A 17,458-nucleotide genomic window follows, 5' to 3' on the forward strand; every position below is an offset into this window, starting at 1 on the left:
CGGTTCGCAGCAGCGCAAGTCTGCCGGCTCTCCCTCGCGCTGATCTGCCGGTACTGGCTCTCCCTCACGCTGATCTGCGGCTCTCCCTCGCGCTGATCTGCGGCTCTCCCTCGCGCTGATCTGCCGGCTCTATATGGCAAGCCAAAACCGTCACAATACGCCACTTTCCCAACCCGTCTAGTTAAGAAATGGCGAAAAAAACGCCGTTTGATGTGCCAAGACGTCGTAAAATACGGCGAAAACTCTGCCAGAACGCCGTAATTTACGCCGTTCTGAACGGTCCCGTAGAACGCCCGTAAAATACGCCGTTTTTTCCGGACATTGAACGCCGTTTTTTACGTCACCCTAATCCCAGACGCGTTCTCTGTGTGGGTGGCGTAAAATACGGCGTTTGGTACGGACATTGAACGCCGCTTTTTTCGCCGTTCTGTGACATAAAACGCCGCTTTTAACGCCACTTTGTGACAGTTTTAACGCGTTTAAAATTCAACTTTACTCTCATTTATGCAGAGCCCTCCCCATGGGTTTCTCATCCTCTTAATTTAAACTCCAGTGACCCAATGAAAGACGAGGAGGTTGAGGCAGCACTAATTCATCCCAGATTCGCCGGGCTGTGCGGATTGCTGTTTTCTAATACAACTCGGCTCTGTTTCAACTAATTTCACTGTATTGAAAAAGCCTTGAAATGTAGTAATATTATCAACAATGTGCCAACATTATTATTTTTTCTGTCCACCTGTAAAAGGCAGAAACGCTGTTTCAGTCAGACCTGATGATTACTTAAAAGTGTGGCTGCCGTATCAGTCTGTCCTCGTGGCTCGTGAGTCCAGCTGAAACATCAGTGCTCTTTCTGTCCAAAACTCCATTCTTCTTAAGTTCATCCACTTTCAGTATTTACTATTGTGACAGTGTGTGTGTGTGTGTGTGTGTGTGTGTGTGTGTGTGTGTGTGTGTGTGTGTGCTGTCGCAACGTCCCGATTGATCATGCGCCCTGGCTACTTGGACAAAGGAATGTTTCTTTGGCTGACTGGTTAGAGCGTATGACTCTCACTCGGGAGTCTGGGGTTCGAATCCCGCCCGAGCCCTCATTTATCCACCTGGCCACACTATTGTTTTTTTTTTTCGTTTTTTTTAACGACTGTTATACTTGTCTTACAGGAGCTTCTGAAGATGTTCTGTCTTGCTTCTCCATCATCACTCTCCAGCTCCTCAGACCAGCCACTCCAGAACCTTCCCAGATCCAGGATCAGAGCACTTTAATTAAAGTTTGAAACATGTCTGCTTGTTGTTCTCCTATAGAAGCCTTAAACTAGAATTTGCTAATGAGCTTTCTTGGCTAAAATATGCTCTTAAATGTTTTTATTTACATAATCAAGAAACACGTTTTTCATTGCTGCTTCACCAAGACACGACTCTGAGAATGTCCTCAAGATCCTGAAACACTGGTTAAAACAAATTACTTTTAACCTCTTATAAAACAAACGTGCCTGTTGATGATTATGCCACTATACTGAAGCACCTGCATACTTGCTACCGATTTGCTAACTTTCTGTAATATTTGATATTTAAGTTGAAAACATGAAATGCTGTAACACAAATTCCAAATGTTCTAGTTGAGCACTTGTTTCTACTCAACTAATCATTATTTCTGTGATTAGTCAGCTTTTTCCTTTTCAATAAACACATGGAAAAATTACAATTATCTTACTGAAAAATGGTTTAACAGTGTTGCACATGTATAATAATCTGCACTGGTTTTCACAGTTACGGCATTCTTCAAACTATAATAATAAAATAAAGTGAAAAGATATTTACAATTGAATACTTCAAGTTCCTACTATTTACATTTTATGCATCGATACTGTAAATGGCTGTTTACTAAGGCATACAGAGTCAGTGCCTGTACACAGGTAGTTTGCTTGTAAATCTACATATTTCTGTTCTATATGATCCTGCATTCTTCATTAATGCTACTTACAAATCCACGAGTCTGTAGAATTGCCTTGTTTATTTGAGCAGGTATTGAACAATCCTTTTAGTTATTAACAAGTTGAGTGTGTGCTTAAGAGGAGTTTAAAAGTGTTAGCCTTAGAAAGTAGATGAGCCTCTCCCACAAACCACATTTTTTTAAATTTAGGACTTTACGGAGTGTGCTGAAAGACAACAATGAGGCTAATCATCTCCATTTTTACAGGAGGCAACCCCCTGCTTACTAGGCAAGAACCCGTATGAGAACATTCCACTGACTTTGTATGCCTTAGTAAACAGCCATTTACAGTATCGATGCATAAAATGTAAATAGTAGGAAGTAATCAATTGTAAATATCGTTTCACTTTATTTTATTATTATAGTTTGAAGAATGCCGTAACTGTGAAAACCAGTGTAGATTATTATACATGTGCAACACTGTTAAACCATTTTTCAGTAAGATAATTGTAATTTTTCCATGTGTTTATTGAAAAGGAAAAAGCTGACTAATCACAGAAATAATGATTAGTTGAGTAGAAACAAGTGCTCAACTAGAACATTTGGAATTTGTGTTACAGCATTTCATGTTTTTAACTTAAATATCAAATATTACAGAAAGTTAGCAAATCGGTAGCAAGTATGCAGGTGCTTCAGTATAGTGGCATAATCATCAACAGGCACGTTTGTTTTATAAGAGGTTAAAAGTAATTTGTTTTAACCAGCGTTTCAGGATCTTGAGGACATTCTCAGAGTCGTGTCTTGGTGAAGCAGCAATGAAAAACGTGTTTCTTGATTATGTAAATAAAAACATTTAAGAGCATATTTTAGCCAAGAAAGCTCATTAGCAAATTCTAGTTTAAGGCTTCTATAGGAGAACAACAAGCAGACATGTTTCAAACTTTAATTAAAGTGCTCTGATCCTGGATCTGGGAAGGTTCTGGAGTGGCTGGTCTGAGGAGCTGGAGAGTGATGATGGAGAAGCAAGACAGAACATCTTCAGAAACTCCTGTAAGACAAGTATAACAGTCGTTAAAAAAAGACGAAAAAAAAAAAAAAACAATAGTGTGGCCAGGTGGATAAACGAGGGCTCGGGCGGGATTCGAACCCCAGACTCCCGGGTGAGAGTCATACGCTCTAACCAGTCAGCCAAAGGAACATTCCCTTGACCAAGTAGCCAGGGCGCATGATCAATCGGGACGTTGCGACAGCACACACTGTCACAATAGTAAATACTGAAAGTGGATGAACTTAAGAAGAATGGAGTTTTGGACAGAAAGAGCACTGATGTTTCAGCTGGACTCACGAGCCACGAGGACAGACTGATACGGCAGCCACACTTTTAAGTAATCATCAGGTCTGACTGAAACAGCGTTTCTGCCTTTTACAGGTGGACAGAAAAAATAATAATGTTGACACATTGTTGATAATATTACTACATTTCAAGGCTTTTTCAATACAGTGAAATTAGTTGAAACAGAGCCGAGTTGTATTAGAAAACAGCAATCCGCACAGCCCGACAGCCCGGCGAATCTGGGATGAATTAGTGCTGCCTCAACCTCCTCGTCTTTCATTGGGTCACTGGAGTTTAAATTAAGTGGATGAGAAACCCATGGGGAGGGCTCTGCATAAATGAGAGTAAAGTTGAATTTTAAACGCGTTAAAACTGTCACAAAGTGGCGTTAAAAGCGGCGTTTTATGTCACAGAACGGCGAAAAAAGCGGCGTTCAATGTCCGTACCAAACGCCGTATTTTACGCCACCCACACAGAGAACGCGTCTGGGATTAGGGTGACGTAAAAAACGGCGTTCAATGTCCGGAAAAAACGGCGTATTTTACGGGCGTTCTACGGGACCGTTCAGAACGGCGTAAATTACGGCGTTCTGGCAGAGTTTTCGCCGTATTTTACGACGTCTTGGCACATCAAACGGCGTTTTTTTCGCCATTTCTTAACTAGACGGGTTGGGAAAGTGGCGTATTGTGACGGTTTTGGCTTGCCATAGCTCTACCTCGCGCTGATCTGACTTGCTCTGGTCTGCGCGCAACGGCGGGCGGGAAGGGGGTGGGGGGTGGGGCGCTTTTGGAAGAGTTGTGCGACACAACGAATCGATGACGCAATTCGTTGCCAACGCTTTTAATAATCGATTTTCATCGAATTTATCGATTCGTTGTTGCAGCCCTACTAAATTCCAAACACCATTCCTAAAACAATAACAACATAACACACATAATAATAACTTAAAAAGATGCAGCTTATTAAACATTTATGGCCTGAAAAAGCAGCATGTTTACCTTTTCTGGCTTCAACCTAGAACGTTGTGGACCGACAGTGGCCGACTGCCTCACTGCTGAAAACCTGCTTCAATGAGTCTATGGTACAGACACATGGGAACTTTGGGGCTAGTCGCGACATCTGGGGAAGACTGACAGCATATTTCCACCAGAAAAGTGCATTGTTGTCTCCTTTAATAACAGGCTCTAACCAGCTCCAGCTCACTTTTCTGTTCACTTCTGTTATTACTGTGTGCTCACCTCTCTGTCCTGATGTAAAATAATGCTGAAATATGTTGAGCTGGTTACTTCCAAGAACTGGTGCTGCGCTACTTATACTAATCCATGAACAGTGCACGTTACATTTTGTTAGTTTTTATATTGGCTTAGGTTACTACAAACAAGTCTTTGACTTGAACAACAATATGCAGTTTCAGTATAAAGGCTTTCACCTAGTATGAACAGTCGGATTATCTTTAGCTTTTAAAGAAGCTTATGCTCCAGTTTGCACTGGAAAGAAAAAAAAGCCAAAGAGTGCCTTACATTCAGAAATAATTATTACTAATCTTGAGAATCCTGGAACCCGTGCTTAATCTGCATTAAAACGTCAAAGAGAACTTTAGCCTTAGTTATCCCTCAAAATAACAAATGGGATAGGCTAATATAGTGTAAGCCCAGTTTTCTAAAGGTAACCCACCATGAACTGAAAACTACGGTAAACCCTTTTGTCAACTCACTGTTCGAAGCCTCAAATCATTAACAAGATTAATGCCAACTCCAACAAGATTGGTCATTTTACATCCAGAAGTCCAATAAAGTAGTTGGTCCACAACAAGTCTTACATTCACAGTCCAACACCATTTACCACAGAAAACAGTCAAAATTTCCCCCAGATGCATCTCTAATAATCCTCATTAGCATCCAGATCTTGGCTTCATACCTTTGAGTGACATCTACCCAAACCAATAGGTGAAGGGGTCCCCCCCCCCTCCATTCAGGCAAAATCATCAGCTATTGGCTGACAGGTCAGTAATACTGCCCTCTATTATCGTGTGTGTAGCCTGAAAAGTGTTGTCATTTGAAATCTAGATAGGAATATATCAATATGTGTTTTTTGTATAAGTGTGTGTTTTTAAAACCAATCAATAAAATTTGAGTTGAATGGGGGGGGGGGGGGGGGGGGCACAATGGTGAATTGGTTGAAATCCTTCGACAAACCTTTTTGCTATAAATTTTGAAAAAAGAAAATTATATTTTTGCTCATTCATTTTTATTACTTTTGTACAGTTTCATCTCCAAACTAATCTTGTAGTCCAGAGTGTTACGCTGACATTACAGCTTTGCTTTGGGTGTTTTTACATGCCTGTTGGTACAAACTGGCTTTATCTCAGATTACTGTTCCCTCTAAACATAGTCACATCACATGCATAGCAGCATTATTTATATGCACTCACACTCTTGTGGTGGCAATTTAGATGTAGCTTCTTTACATCCATTTGAAATGACTTGTCAGTGCACATGGATGTGCTTGGACCTGTTCAACGCACTGGACAAACTTTCAACCAAGAGTCTGTGCTGGATTCATGTTTGGACTCAGTCTGTTGGAAAATGTTGTTCTTTATCTGACAGGCCAAGCCTTGAAGAGTAGAGGTGTGGTTTTTTTTACAGAAAGGTGAGTGATTCAGGAATAGGAATGAAAGCAGAAATCATTTAGTTCTCCTTCAGTTCTACAAACACCAGAAATCAATACCTGGATTAAGGTTCTAATTCTCTTGTATGTTTCATTCTGGTGGTTGATTTTGGTTGATCTTCAACTTGTGCATTTTTGTGTGTGTCTGGTTTGAGGAAGTCTGTGCCAGGTTTGCAGACACCTAGAATTCAAATACTGTTGCATTCTTTTCTCCTGATTGGTGGATAGTTAAAAATGGTTAGAGATTTATGAAAGCAGGTTCTTATTTGCTTTTCCTGTTTAAATACTCTTGCTATGTTATAGATAATAGAGGGTTTGGCTGTTTACTTCCTGCTGTGCATGTGACTATAGTACCCACAAAGGAGCTAAGGACTTGTATGGTCCACTTGAACTGTTTATTTTTTATCTGCCCAAAGATGAGTTAATCAGAAGGATAAATGTACTCGCTAGCTCAGTGTAATAATTCCCCAAGAAGTTTCATAATAGTTGAAATGAAAATGGTTGAACATGAGTTAAATAACAAATTGATCTTGCATCTTAAATTTGACAAGATTCCTAGCCTCCTAATAACATTTTTTTTCTCTTTTTCTCTTTCCCCACTCCCTCTTTACCCTTATCCTCATTTCCCTTTACCTCCTCTTGGTTTCTGTCTGTTCTCAGTGTAGCTAAGGGAATCCTGCAAGAGGGATTAGCGGTCTGTCAATGAGGAACTACCGGCTCATCTTCTGCCACAACCTGAAGCAGCCATAGATGGTTCAGTGGTTCACTGGCCAGAGGAGGAGAGATTAGGACACACTTTCACTGCTACACAGTAAGTGTACACACACACACACACACACACACACACACACACACACACACACACACACGAGTCCCATCTTTGACTGAAAAGCATGATGTAACACTTGATTGCAAACTGTGATCATTGATCCGTAAAATGTTAAATCTCTACACTGCACCTTTTAACTGCAGGAATACCACTAAAATAACTCATTTTTTACTAACATGAAATTAAAAGTTATTGTCTTTTTATTATTTTTGTTTCTACCTATGTCAATACTAGCTTGTCAATGTTTTTCAAAGTACAAACATCAGTTAAACCTTTATTCGTAAAACACAATAAATATATATATATATGTATATGTATAACCACATTTATTATCTAAAAGCACATTTTAAAAAGCTGATTATAGCTAAATAATTTTGTTGGTTCTTAAGAACACAGAATGAGCCTCAAAATGAACAATCATGGGGGTATTATATTGTACATCCCATCATCCAAGCATAAAACCAATAAAACAGCAATGAATAAATTTGTTATTACTAACAACATATGACTTCATTCCTTTGGAATTTACTAACTTAGAACTAAAAGTGTTTTAGAAAGAAACTGCTTTCTTCTCATTAGCTAACGTGCTCAGTCTTTTTATGCAAAAGCCACCCGATTATAAAAAACAACAGCTGGTTTGGTTGGTTTCAGAAGTTGTTGGATGGAGTACCAACTAATTCAAACTTTCATAATCAGTGTTCTGTCTTGTGTATTTTTATGTAGCTTAATTAGTTAGCAGTCCTCCAGTTGTAACTGAAAAAGCAAAATGGTTTAAAAACAAGAATAAAAAGTGAATATTGGGTTAATTTAAAAGACCAATTCCAGATAGACTTGAACAATATTTGAATGGGATAAATTCCATTTCTCTTCTACATTTGTTCCCTCTTCAGATGAACACCATCTGCCACTGTTTGCATTCAGATTACTCACCAACTGACCATCATCAATGTCAGACTTGGAAAAGAAAATCATTGCTTTCTGCAGCTTATTTGGTTTTGACATTTATCCCATTTTTGTTGGCATTCACTGTGCATATGAATTAAGGAGTTGTTGGCAGAGGATGCAACAAATCATAAAAGACATGGCATTTAATTTTACTGTAGTGACCATTTATCTTCTACAGTCCAAATGTCCTCTCAGTACATGTATTCAGTATTTATGTAGTCATCCTACATTACAGTGATTGTAGAAATCACCCTTGCAAATTAAAATCTGACATCATAAATTCCCTTATCTAATTGGTTGCAAAACACATTTGGTAAAACGAGCCTTGTTTTTTCTGACTGGATGTTTACATATGTACTTGTTCTGAAGTTTATTTAAACAACTAATTAGACCCTCTTTTGGTTAGGATGCACAGTTTAAAAAACCCTGACATGTATCATGGCAGTATCACACTTGAAAAAAGAACATTCCTTTACATAACAAAGCCTGTAAGACTCAGACCTCTGTACCTAAATTCCTCTTCTCATGTTTTCGTTTGTTGTTTCGTAAGACGTAAAGTTTTGGCGGGGTTGTGGTGAGGAGGAGGCAGTGGTGGAGGAGGAGGCCATGAGGAAGAGCGTGTCTCCGTTGCCAGGCAACGAGGGAGGGAGCTCAGCCAGCATCACTCGAGTTTTTGGTGTTCCTTTAGAAGAGGTTTCACGCACACACACGACCAGTGGCTACGAGGTTCCTGCACTGGTGAAAGACATAGTTGACTTCATCGAAGAACACGGTGAGTGACGGGGACACACGCCACACCTGTCACAAGTACTCATTACATCCTAACTGATTTTATTACCATTTATGCTGAACAAAAATTGTTAGTGCAATTATTGAATTGTTTGTTCAATTTTACAAAGTGGTTAAAAAAGTTGTAAAAATTCTCAAAATATTGACGAAAAGGGCAAAAAGATTAAGGTCAATTAAATGGAAATAAGAAATAGTGCCAATGGATGGACGGATGGATAGATAGATGGATAGATGAATAGATGGATAGATAGATAGATAGATGGATAGATGGATGGATAGATGGATAGATGGATAGATAGATGGATGGATAGATGGATAGATGGATGGATAGATGGATAGATAGATGGATAGATGGATAGATAGATAGATGGATAGATGGATAGATAGATAGATGGATAGATGGATAGATAGATAGATGGATGGATAGATGGATGGATAGATGGATATTTCAAAAGATAAAAGTTTAAGAGCTGAGTGAGCGGCTCCGATAACAAAATGTGGATCACTCTTATTGTAAACTGTGGCTGTGAGCAACCAGCAGGACTCCTGCTATTGATGCCAGCAACCAGTAGGGAACATTCCCAGTAAACAAGTTTGAGATGTTTTTAGACTGAAGGATGCTGTTGAGCTGTAGTGACCCCTCTGGTCACATAAAAGAAGCTAAATGTCTCATGGAGATCCAGCTAGTAACATGAACTCTGATTCCACCAGCAGAAAGATCCACCCATGGCTTCCTTCTTGGTTACATAATAGTCCTGTTAACTCCAGCTCCTCTAAGAAATCCGAGCAGTGACAAGAGTGATGCCAGAGTGTTCTGAGCCCTTCCTGTATCCTTTCCCAGGACATTTATCTGCAAACATGCAGCAGCAGATGCGGTCATTTTCAATTAAACAGCAGGTTTGCAGTTTAGACTTCTCGTCTCTTAAAGCAAGATGGGAAAAGATGGCTTTGGTTTATATGACTTTAACAAAAGAAAGTCATAGCAGATCTTTAGCTAAATGTGTGTTACTGAAAATAGTTAAAACATTATTACATGTACCATGTTTTGCATTACAGATAAAAGTCATACACCAAATTATAAATGTATTCATTTCTGGTTTATATTTACCATACCGATTTATTGATAAAGTGCATTTACAAACACTAAGGGAGCTGACCAAAGCGCCACACTTACATAAAAACCATACAAAACAGATAAAAACAGTCAACAACGGCAGCTAAATTAGCTATTAAAAACATTGAAAGAAATTAAATGTTTAAAAAAAACACACACACATAAAAAAGGAAGTCCTGGTCCAAAAGCCAAGTCATACAAGTGAATCGTAAAAGGTTTTGTTTGAATCTCCCTACATGCGGTCTGAAGCAGTTCTGCTGGTTTTTGTGAGCCAGGGCAGCTTGACCGTGTGAAGTTATGCAACAAGTCTGAAATCCTCCAAGGTCTCAGCTGGAGCCGTGATCAGAGCAGTGCCGGCTTTCAGGATGTTTTCCAGCCCGTGAAAAGCCTTAATTCCTTTTGTTTTGTTTGAGATACTTTTGGTTTTATTAGGAGCAGCGTGCTTTAAACGATGCTTAAATTTGTCTTTTTTTACTAAGAGATTAATTAGAAAACAACGGAGATCATTTCCTGTGACAGATTTTGTTTGTTGGCAGCACACAAAGTCATAGGAGCATCAGAGAGATCACTTCATAGAATCTAAGGCACGGTGCAATCCTGTTGTCACTTTTTGCAGCAACTCTAGCTGTGAACTACTTTGTGAAGCTATAAAAGGGAATATGTCCCACAGGACTCCTTTTAGGCATTTGGACTTGAACAGTTTATCTGGCTCGCTAATGGATCAGAGACCAGGGAGAAAACAGGAGACATGAGGCGCCACAAAGAAGTTTCCTAATCCCCATGTAACAACATAACTGTTTGAACGTGGAGGCCTATGTATTGTATCTAAATTTGGCCTCAGCAATTAATGTGTGATTTATAAAGGCTTTAGTGCAGCAGAATGTTTAGCCAGGGACTAAACGGGGAATGATCAGGGATATTCAGTTGATGTGCTGTTTGCTTTTATCAGTGCAAATTCAAATCTAAAGAAAGATACACAGCTGTAGATTTGCTTGATTCCAAACGCTTCAACAATAAGATGTAAAAATGACACATCAGCTTTTAAAGTAGCAGAGCTTTCATTATCAAGATCAGCAACCACACACAAGTCTGATATCTGTCAGAGTTGCATTCACACACACACGCACACACACATCTCGGTGTGCGTTGGTATGGGGTGTGCTGATCTGGTATGAGATTGTGTGTCCGTGTAGATTCTGGATCATTCCGTTCCCACGTTTGTAGACTAAAGTTGTTAGGCCTCATTTGGTTCAGCTCTTGTATGTTTCTGAGTTTCAAACTAAGCTTTAACTTTGGCAGTGTCTAAACAGCTGGCCTTTTATTTTTGTGTTTATGTGTTCACTCTAGATTTTTGAAAACAAATAGAAACGCTGACTTCTTTGTGTGATTTTGAATAGAAAGCTGGTTTGCAAAACAGTTGAGACCTATTTATAGTGATAGAACTGGTGTAAAATGAAATCAAATACTATAATTAAAAATGATTTGAAGCAACTTGAGTAGATCAACTAATCTTAGATGTTTGCTTTTAATGAGTTTATCTACATGTAAATAAGAGCTGCTGCCTTGTTCAGAGGAGAGGCTGGTGGTCTGATCCCAGCTGCCCCACCACATGTAGAAGTGGCTTTGGCTGAATGTGACTTAATGGAAAACACTTTGAGGGATCAGATGGACTAGAAAAGTTAAAAGTTCATGTACCATCTGTGTCATCAGGCCACCTGGACTTAGAGGGGCTCTTCCTGGTTAATGGCAATGCAGAGCGAGTGGACTGGCTGCGTCAGCGCTACGACAGCGGTGAGGAGGTGGAGTTAGATAAGAAGGCCGATCTAGCATCAGCTGTCAGTTTGCTCCGACTCTTCCTGCAGGAGCTTCCTGAGCCCATCATCCCAACAGCTGTACAAGGACTCATTTTACAGCTGCACCAAGGTGTGTCACATCAACCACATCTTACTTATCACAGCGTTCATCGTCTCCTTGTTCACTCTTTTGTCTCAAGTCAGATTAATCTGAGATGTTAAATAACAGAGATTTAAACTGGCAGTAACAATCACTTTCACACATCTCCCACTGTCGAATTTGTCCTGTTTCCTTTTTTGGTTCACCTCAGTTCACCTTCCATCTCCTCATTCTTGCTCTTTTATGTCAATGATAATCTGCTCTAATCCTCTTGACATGATGATGTTATGCTGCTGCAGTCATGCAGGTTACAGCAGAGCTGTGTGTGTGTGTGTGTGTGTGTGTGTGTGTGTGTGTGTGTGTGTGTGAGTGAAACAACATCTTTTATTATTTAATTTCTTGTGCATCACGTATTTTCAACTGCTCAGTTTGAGGGGATTGAACATAAATTATTTATTGTCTTATTATTCTTGATGAGAACTTTCCTAGATAAACACACAGGACTTGATCATCTTTTGTTTTTCGCAGCAGTAAATAATATTAGTGTGACAATAATGTTGTGAAACCAATTCTCCTCTTGCTTTGTTTTTAACACAGATCATAACAATGAAGAAGAGCTTTGTAGAAACCTAAAGTATGTGCTACAGCAGCTTCCTCAGTTGAACTACGGCCTATTGCGTTTCCTGTGCCGCTTCCTGGCCAGCGTGGCATCACTTCAGCCTGACAGGTGGAACGTTGGGGCACTGGCCGCCGTCTTTGGACCAGACATCTTCCAGTAAGATGCCTTTACAGGATTATCTACTATTAAGATCAATAATCACTACGTGGTTCTTACAGGAACATTCACTACTCTAAATAGGAGTTTGTGTTTTGTTACAATAGCATTACAGTTTAGAGAATGTATGTTCTCTGTCTGCAGTCTGTCATCTGAAAGAGAAGACCTTCAGGACCAGGAATCTGTCAGCAGAGTCCTGGCAGAGCTGTTGGACAATCAGGAAGGCCTGTTTGACTCAGAGGATGAAGATTTGTCCGCTACCAACGACTACAGCTCCATTAATGAACAGGTTTGGTCTCCTTTGTTCTACTGATCCCATTTTACTCTGGATTAAGTTACGTCTGCATCTAAATATTTCTTTAAAAACTTTTATTCAGAAACATTTGAAAGAGACTTTACAGTTGGTTAAACACTTTCTCTGACTGTGACTTTTTTGACTGTTGTAGAAAAATATTGATTCACATTCCATAGAGTGGGTGTCCTTTTCTGAGGTTGGTGTTGCCAACCTCCACATTTCTTTCCTCTGGCTAAAATCAAACATCAGGAAATCTATTTTAATTCATGTCACTTATTCTTGATTTAATGCCATCACCGCTCAGAGTATATTTCTTAATAGAAAATTATTTATGACATGATAACTAATAATGCAAAACAGAACGCAGAGCAGTCAAACAGGAAAACAAAGTGTGTTTTATGTAGTCTGTCTTCAACATTCCTTTTATATTTGCAAAGATGCTCAAAAGCAAACACGTTTTGTTTTCCTCCTTTCTCCGTTTTCATCTCACTTTTCTAAAGCCCCCTTCAGACAGGCCATGAAAAACGGTAATGTTCCGGACTCTGTCCGTAAGACCTTTGTGTCTGAATACAAACATCCGGATAACGTGTTCCGGAATTTATCCGGACGAAGCCCCTAGTAACAGGTCCGGACTTGTTACGGACAAGGTGGCTGCTTCAGACTGGTGAGGTAGAGTTCCGGACAAGGGGGGAGGGGGAGGAGGAGGGGACCGTGGGACGCTGTGCGCACCTAGATAGCCCGCTACTGTAGCATGCGGCGAACCACGGCAGCTCGCCTCCTACGGTACCGCCTAGACGCGCGACGGAGCACTTCACACCGCTTTAACCATTGAGCTTCATCATCCAGGTCTCTTATGCGTCTTCGTGTGCGCAGAATTATGCTTAAGCGCCTCGTGATTTTTATCTTGAGAGGTGCTATAGAAATGATATTTTCTTCTTCTTCTTCTTAACATGAGTCCGATTCTCTCTCCCCACCCCACCCCGCCGCCGTCAGACATCTGGAACTTTTCCCTGCTGTGTGAACGCAGCCGAAAGGACAAGTTCCGGTACAAAAGTGGTGTGTCTGAAAACACAGTTCCGGTTAAAAACCGGATTGAATTGTCCACAAATGTTCCAGAATGTCTGTCTGAAAAGGGCTTTATTCTCTAGTCTCACTTTGATGGAACAATGTATTGAATGTTGATGTCAGGGGTTGAATTCCTTTGGGCTAACACAAACTGGCTGAAGGCAAATACCTGACATTTTTTTCATTGCTACCAAACTACATCTAGGAAAATATTTAAATATTCTATCCTGGTTTCACCTGAGACAGGTGATCAAAACATGTTTTTTTCAGCAAGGTCTTTTTATTGCCTTCTTAAAAAAAAGTTTTATGTAGAACATACAACTTAAAATCCCCATCCCCACCCCGCTGTTACTGGATCAAACACACACAAAAACATAAATTAGGCTTCAGTACAATTCCAATTATGAATAAATAATAAAAGAAACAAAACATCAGCTCACACACTATCAAAATAGGACACACAAGGCAACCACTAAACATAGTTTATCAACCAAACCCTATAGGCTGTGCCTGATCTTCTTTAAATTAATATGATTTGGCTCCATAACACAATGACTGTATGTTGTCGGATGAGAATCCTTCCATTTGGACAATATGGGTCTTCTGGCCAACAAGGTATGATAAGCAATCAGTCAATTGGCATCCGTATGTGTCGTCTGTGATCCTTCCAAACAAAGCGGTCAATGGGCATAGACGCTTAGTGGTTCCTCATATTTTGAAAAGTGCATCAAAAATTGACCACCAATATCCATGTTTGGTTAAGTCCAAAACAACGTAGTGTGGCAGGTGACAATCTGCAACGTTCGCATGATGGGTCCAAATCTGGCTTCATCTTAGACAATCTCTTTGGACCAATGTAAGTGGTGCTTCAAGACACCTCCCTTGTATCCTTGGTCAGGTAGCCAAATGGCTAACAAATGGAGAACTGATGCCTCCATACAGGGACGAAATTTTGATTTCAGAAGTGGGGGGGACACAGCAGGCTTGTGCGGATTTGGGGTGGGGGGTGTTATGTAAAGACCCCTTGACACGTCATGTGCCCATCTCAATAATTTTTCCATCCTCTATATATATATATATATATATATATATATATATATATATATATATATATATATATATATATATATATATATATATATATATCAAAGTTAAAAAATGTACAACTCTATTATTATTTTTATTTATTATCATTATTGAAGTGCAGTTTTGGCTGTTGACAATGGATAGGTCATTGTATTTATTGTTTTGGGTCTTTTTTTTATTGTTTTTGGTGCAACATTTTCTAACAGGGAGTGAGATTCCTTTTTTATTTAATTTTTGTTTGTTATTTTTATTCATTTAGAAGTTCTGGTTCTGGACATTTCAATGTTAAATGAAGGTTTATTTGTTGCATTTTAAAGGGTGTACTTGCATTATTATGATATATTAACATTATATTAGTGGTTATTTTAGTCTAGATAATGTTGACAATGATATCGTTTATCATCAACAATTTGTTGGACAAAATATCGTCCAGCAAAATGTGTTACTTTCCCAGGCCTAGTCAAAAGTATAAAAATTATTTATACATAAACGGTCCCTCCTGAGATCTGGCCGTTTGTTCATTTGCTGTGTTAGAGGACATGCTGAACTAATGTTTTACACATGATCATCACCCTAACATTTGAGTGTATAAAAACATATTAAATATGTTTTTCCCTTAAAAGTGTTTAAACAGTTGTTGCATTTCAACACACAAAAATAAATGGAAAAAATAAGATAAATCTAATGAAAAGTGTACATCTTTGACATTAAGCTTAAAAAATCTGTTGACGATGATGATACTGTTCATTTTTCAGAGCTTTTTAATGTGAAAATATACATTGCAATAGATAAGTTTACAATAAAGTTAAATGATAAGAGTTTTGAAGTTACACTTCTACTACTACTACTAGTAATAATAATTATGATGATAATAGTAATAATAAAAAAATAATTATTATAATAATACGAATAAATTGTGTCTGAGGAGTCAGTTATGTGGAGGAGATGAGTTTGTAAAAGTTAGTTTTGAGTATGTGTGTGAAGGAGGAGGTGAGTCTGAGCTTAATGCAGGTCTGTCACATGTTCCAACTTACGTTTTGACTTTGAAAGAAGTCTCTCATATCCACTTTTCGTTTTCTTGACATGCTGCCTCCTGGCTGTGCCTAACTACCAAAGACTCACAAATGAACACTTATTCAAATGTTATGTAATGGAAGCTGAGCTGAGCTCTGATATTACACAGCGTCTAGTTGACAATGTGACTCAGTACCGGTGTTCCCTAGCGGCTCCAAACTAGCAAAACAACGTGAGCACGTTCTGACTGTTTACAACTTGAGTGACAGCAGCAACCGCCAATAATACGTTAGCAAGTATCAGCAGAGCCAATAGATTAGCTTTTGGGCGGGTCTAATAGTAAACCGGTTTCCGTTTCGGTCCTAGTGCTCAACCAAATCCATTTAATGGAGCGTAACATTGTTTTTGGACGGAAAAAAGTGCAGGGGACCAAAACTGCCTTTTGAAAAAGTGGGGGGGACATGTCCCACCCGTCCCCCCCCCAAAATTACGTCCCAGCCTCCATACCACTTGAACATTGGAACGCATCTTGGCGGTTCCTGATGACGTATTTCCTAGGCAACCAGGGCGGAACCAAGGCATCAAGGCGAGGTTCCTTGACATTGAGAAACGCCCTTCCAGTTCTTAAGAAAGACAAAGTGATCAAATATTAACATTTGCCCTCTAAATAACGTGCTTTAGGCCAACAAGTAGTCTTTGATAGAAACCCTCATATCATAAATCACTACCTTAATGGAATAAACACTCAGCTGTTAAATATATAAAACACCGGTTATCATTCACCTTGTTACAATAAACATTCACAGGGATTAAATGACTACATATGTTCTCTGTGAAATGTGATTTCCCTTTACCAACAAGCACATTGTCTCTGTTCATTGTTACTAATTACCAGTATTGGGTCTGAAAATACACACACACACTGACACACGCAGTACTGAATAAACTTTGGCCTATTAACATCATTTTAGTGACCTGAAAATCTGATTTGGGCTTCAGAAAAAAACTAAGAATAGTTTATGAGCAGAGTCCACAGTGCAAAAAAGACACAGTTTACACGTACCATTACAGTGGCCTTTTATATTGTTTAATAACAAAATGTGCATAGATAGGATTTTTATGAAACAACCCCTGATCTGTATCTCACACACAAAAAACAAACCATGTGACTTTTTATAGTTTTAGATTATTCAGACACTGCAGGAAGACTATTGATAACGTTTACATGCTGAAGTGAAAGTTGGGCTGTGACAGAATAATCTTTGGTATTTGCTTACAGTAGGTCACCTATTCAGAAGGTTTAGTTGTTCTGATCCTATCTACTTTTGTTCTTGGCATTTGGTTTTAACTCTGTTTTAACCTTTTAACCGACAGGTCAACCACTTGGCAGATGACATTTTACTCTGTTTTCTAGTGAAGATTGAAAAAAGACCTAATTAAACAAAAGAAGCTTTAAATATTATGGCAATGTTACCATCACATTATCATTAAATGTTTCACATTAATACCTTAAATTTTATTATAACTCTTCCTTTTGTGTGTTTATTTAGCAGATGCTTTTTATCCAAAGCGACTAACATAATCTGCCATAAATTAATAGCAAATAAAAAAATAAAATAAAAACATAGCTTTTTTTCTTGGTGTGGATATAAAAGGAATAACGTGTTTTTTTACTGCACCAGTGATTTATTAAATTGTGAGCGCGTTTTATTCTTGAGCTTTTTGT

At 38.9% G+C, this 17,458-nt stretch overlaps 1 protein-coding gene across 4 annotated transcripts in view; it reads left to right on the forward strand.

The window, feature by feature from the left end:
* The window catches only part of fam13b (family with sequence similarity 13 member B), an 81,318-nt gene that overhangs the window by 24,411 nt on the left and 39,449 nt on the right, over positions 1-17,458 (forward strand). For 3 of the 4 annotated variants that reach the window (XM_015950430.3, XM_054739273.2, XM_054739272.2), the window contains exons 2-6: positions 6,588-6,738; positions 8,252-8,473; positions 11,315-11,527; positions 12,095-12,272; positions 12,417-12,561. In XM_015950430.3, coding sequence (XP_015805916.3) covers positions 8,308-8,473; positions 11,315-11,527; positions 12,095-12,272; positions 12,417-12,561 — 702 coding nt within the window. In that variant the 5' untranslated portion in view covers positions 6,588-6,738; positions 8,252-8,307. Of the gene's footprint in view, positions 1-5,701; positions 5,910-6,587; positions 6,739-8,251; positions 8,474-11,314; positions 11,528-12,094; positions 12,273-12,416; positions 12,562-17,458 lie in introns of those variants that run through there. The other variant, XM_054739270.2, reaches the window with a different exon arrangement.

Source organism: Nothobranchius furzeri, chromosome 1, assembly GCF_043380555.1.
Source record: "Nothobranchius furzeri strain GRZ-AD chromosome 1, NfurGRZ-RIMD1, whole genome shotgun sequence".
NCBI lineage: Eukaryota > Metazoa > Chordata > Actinopteri > Cyprinodontiformes > Nothobranchiidae > Nothobranchius > Nothobranchius furzeri.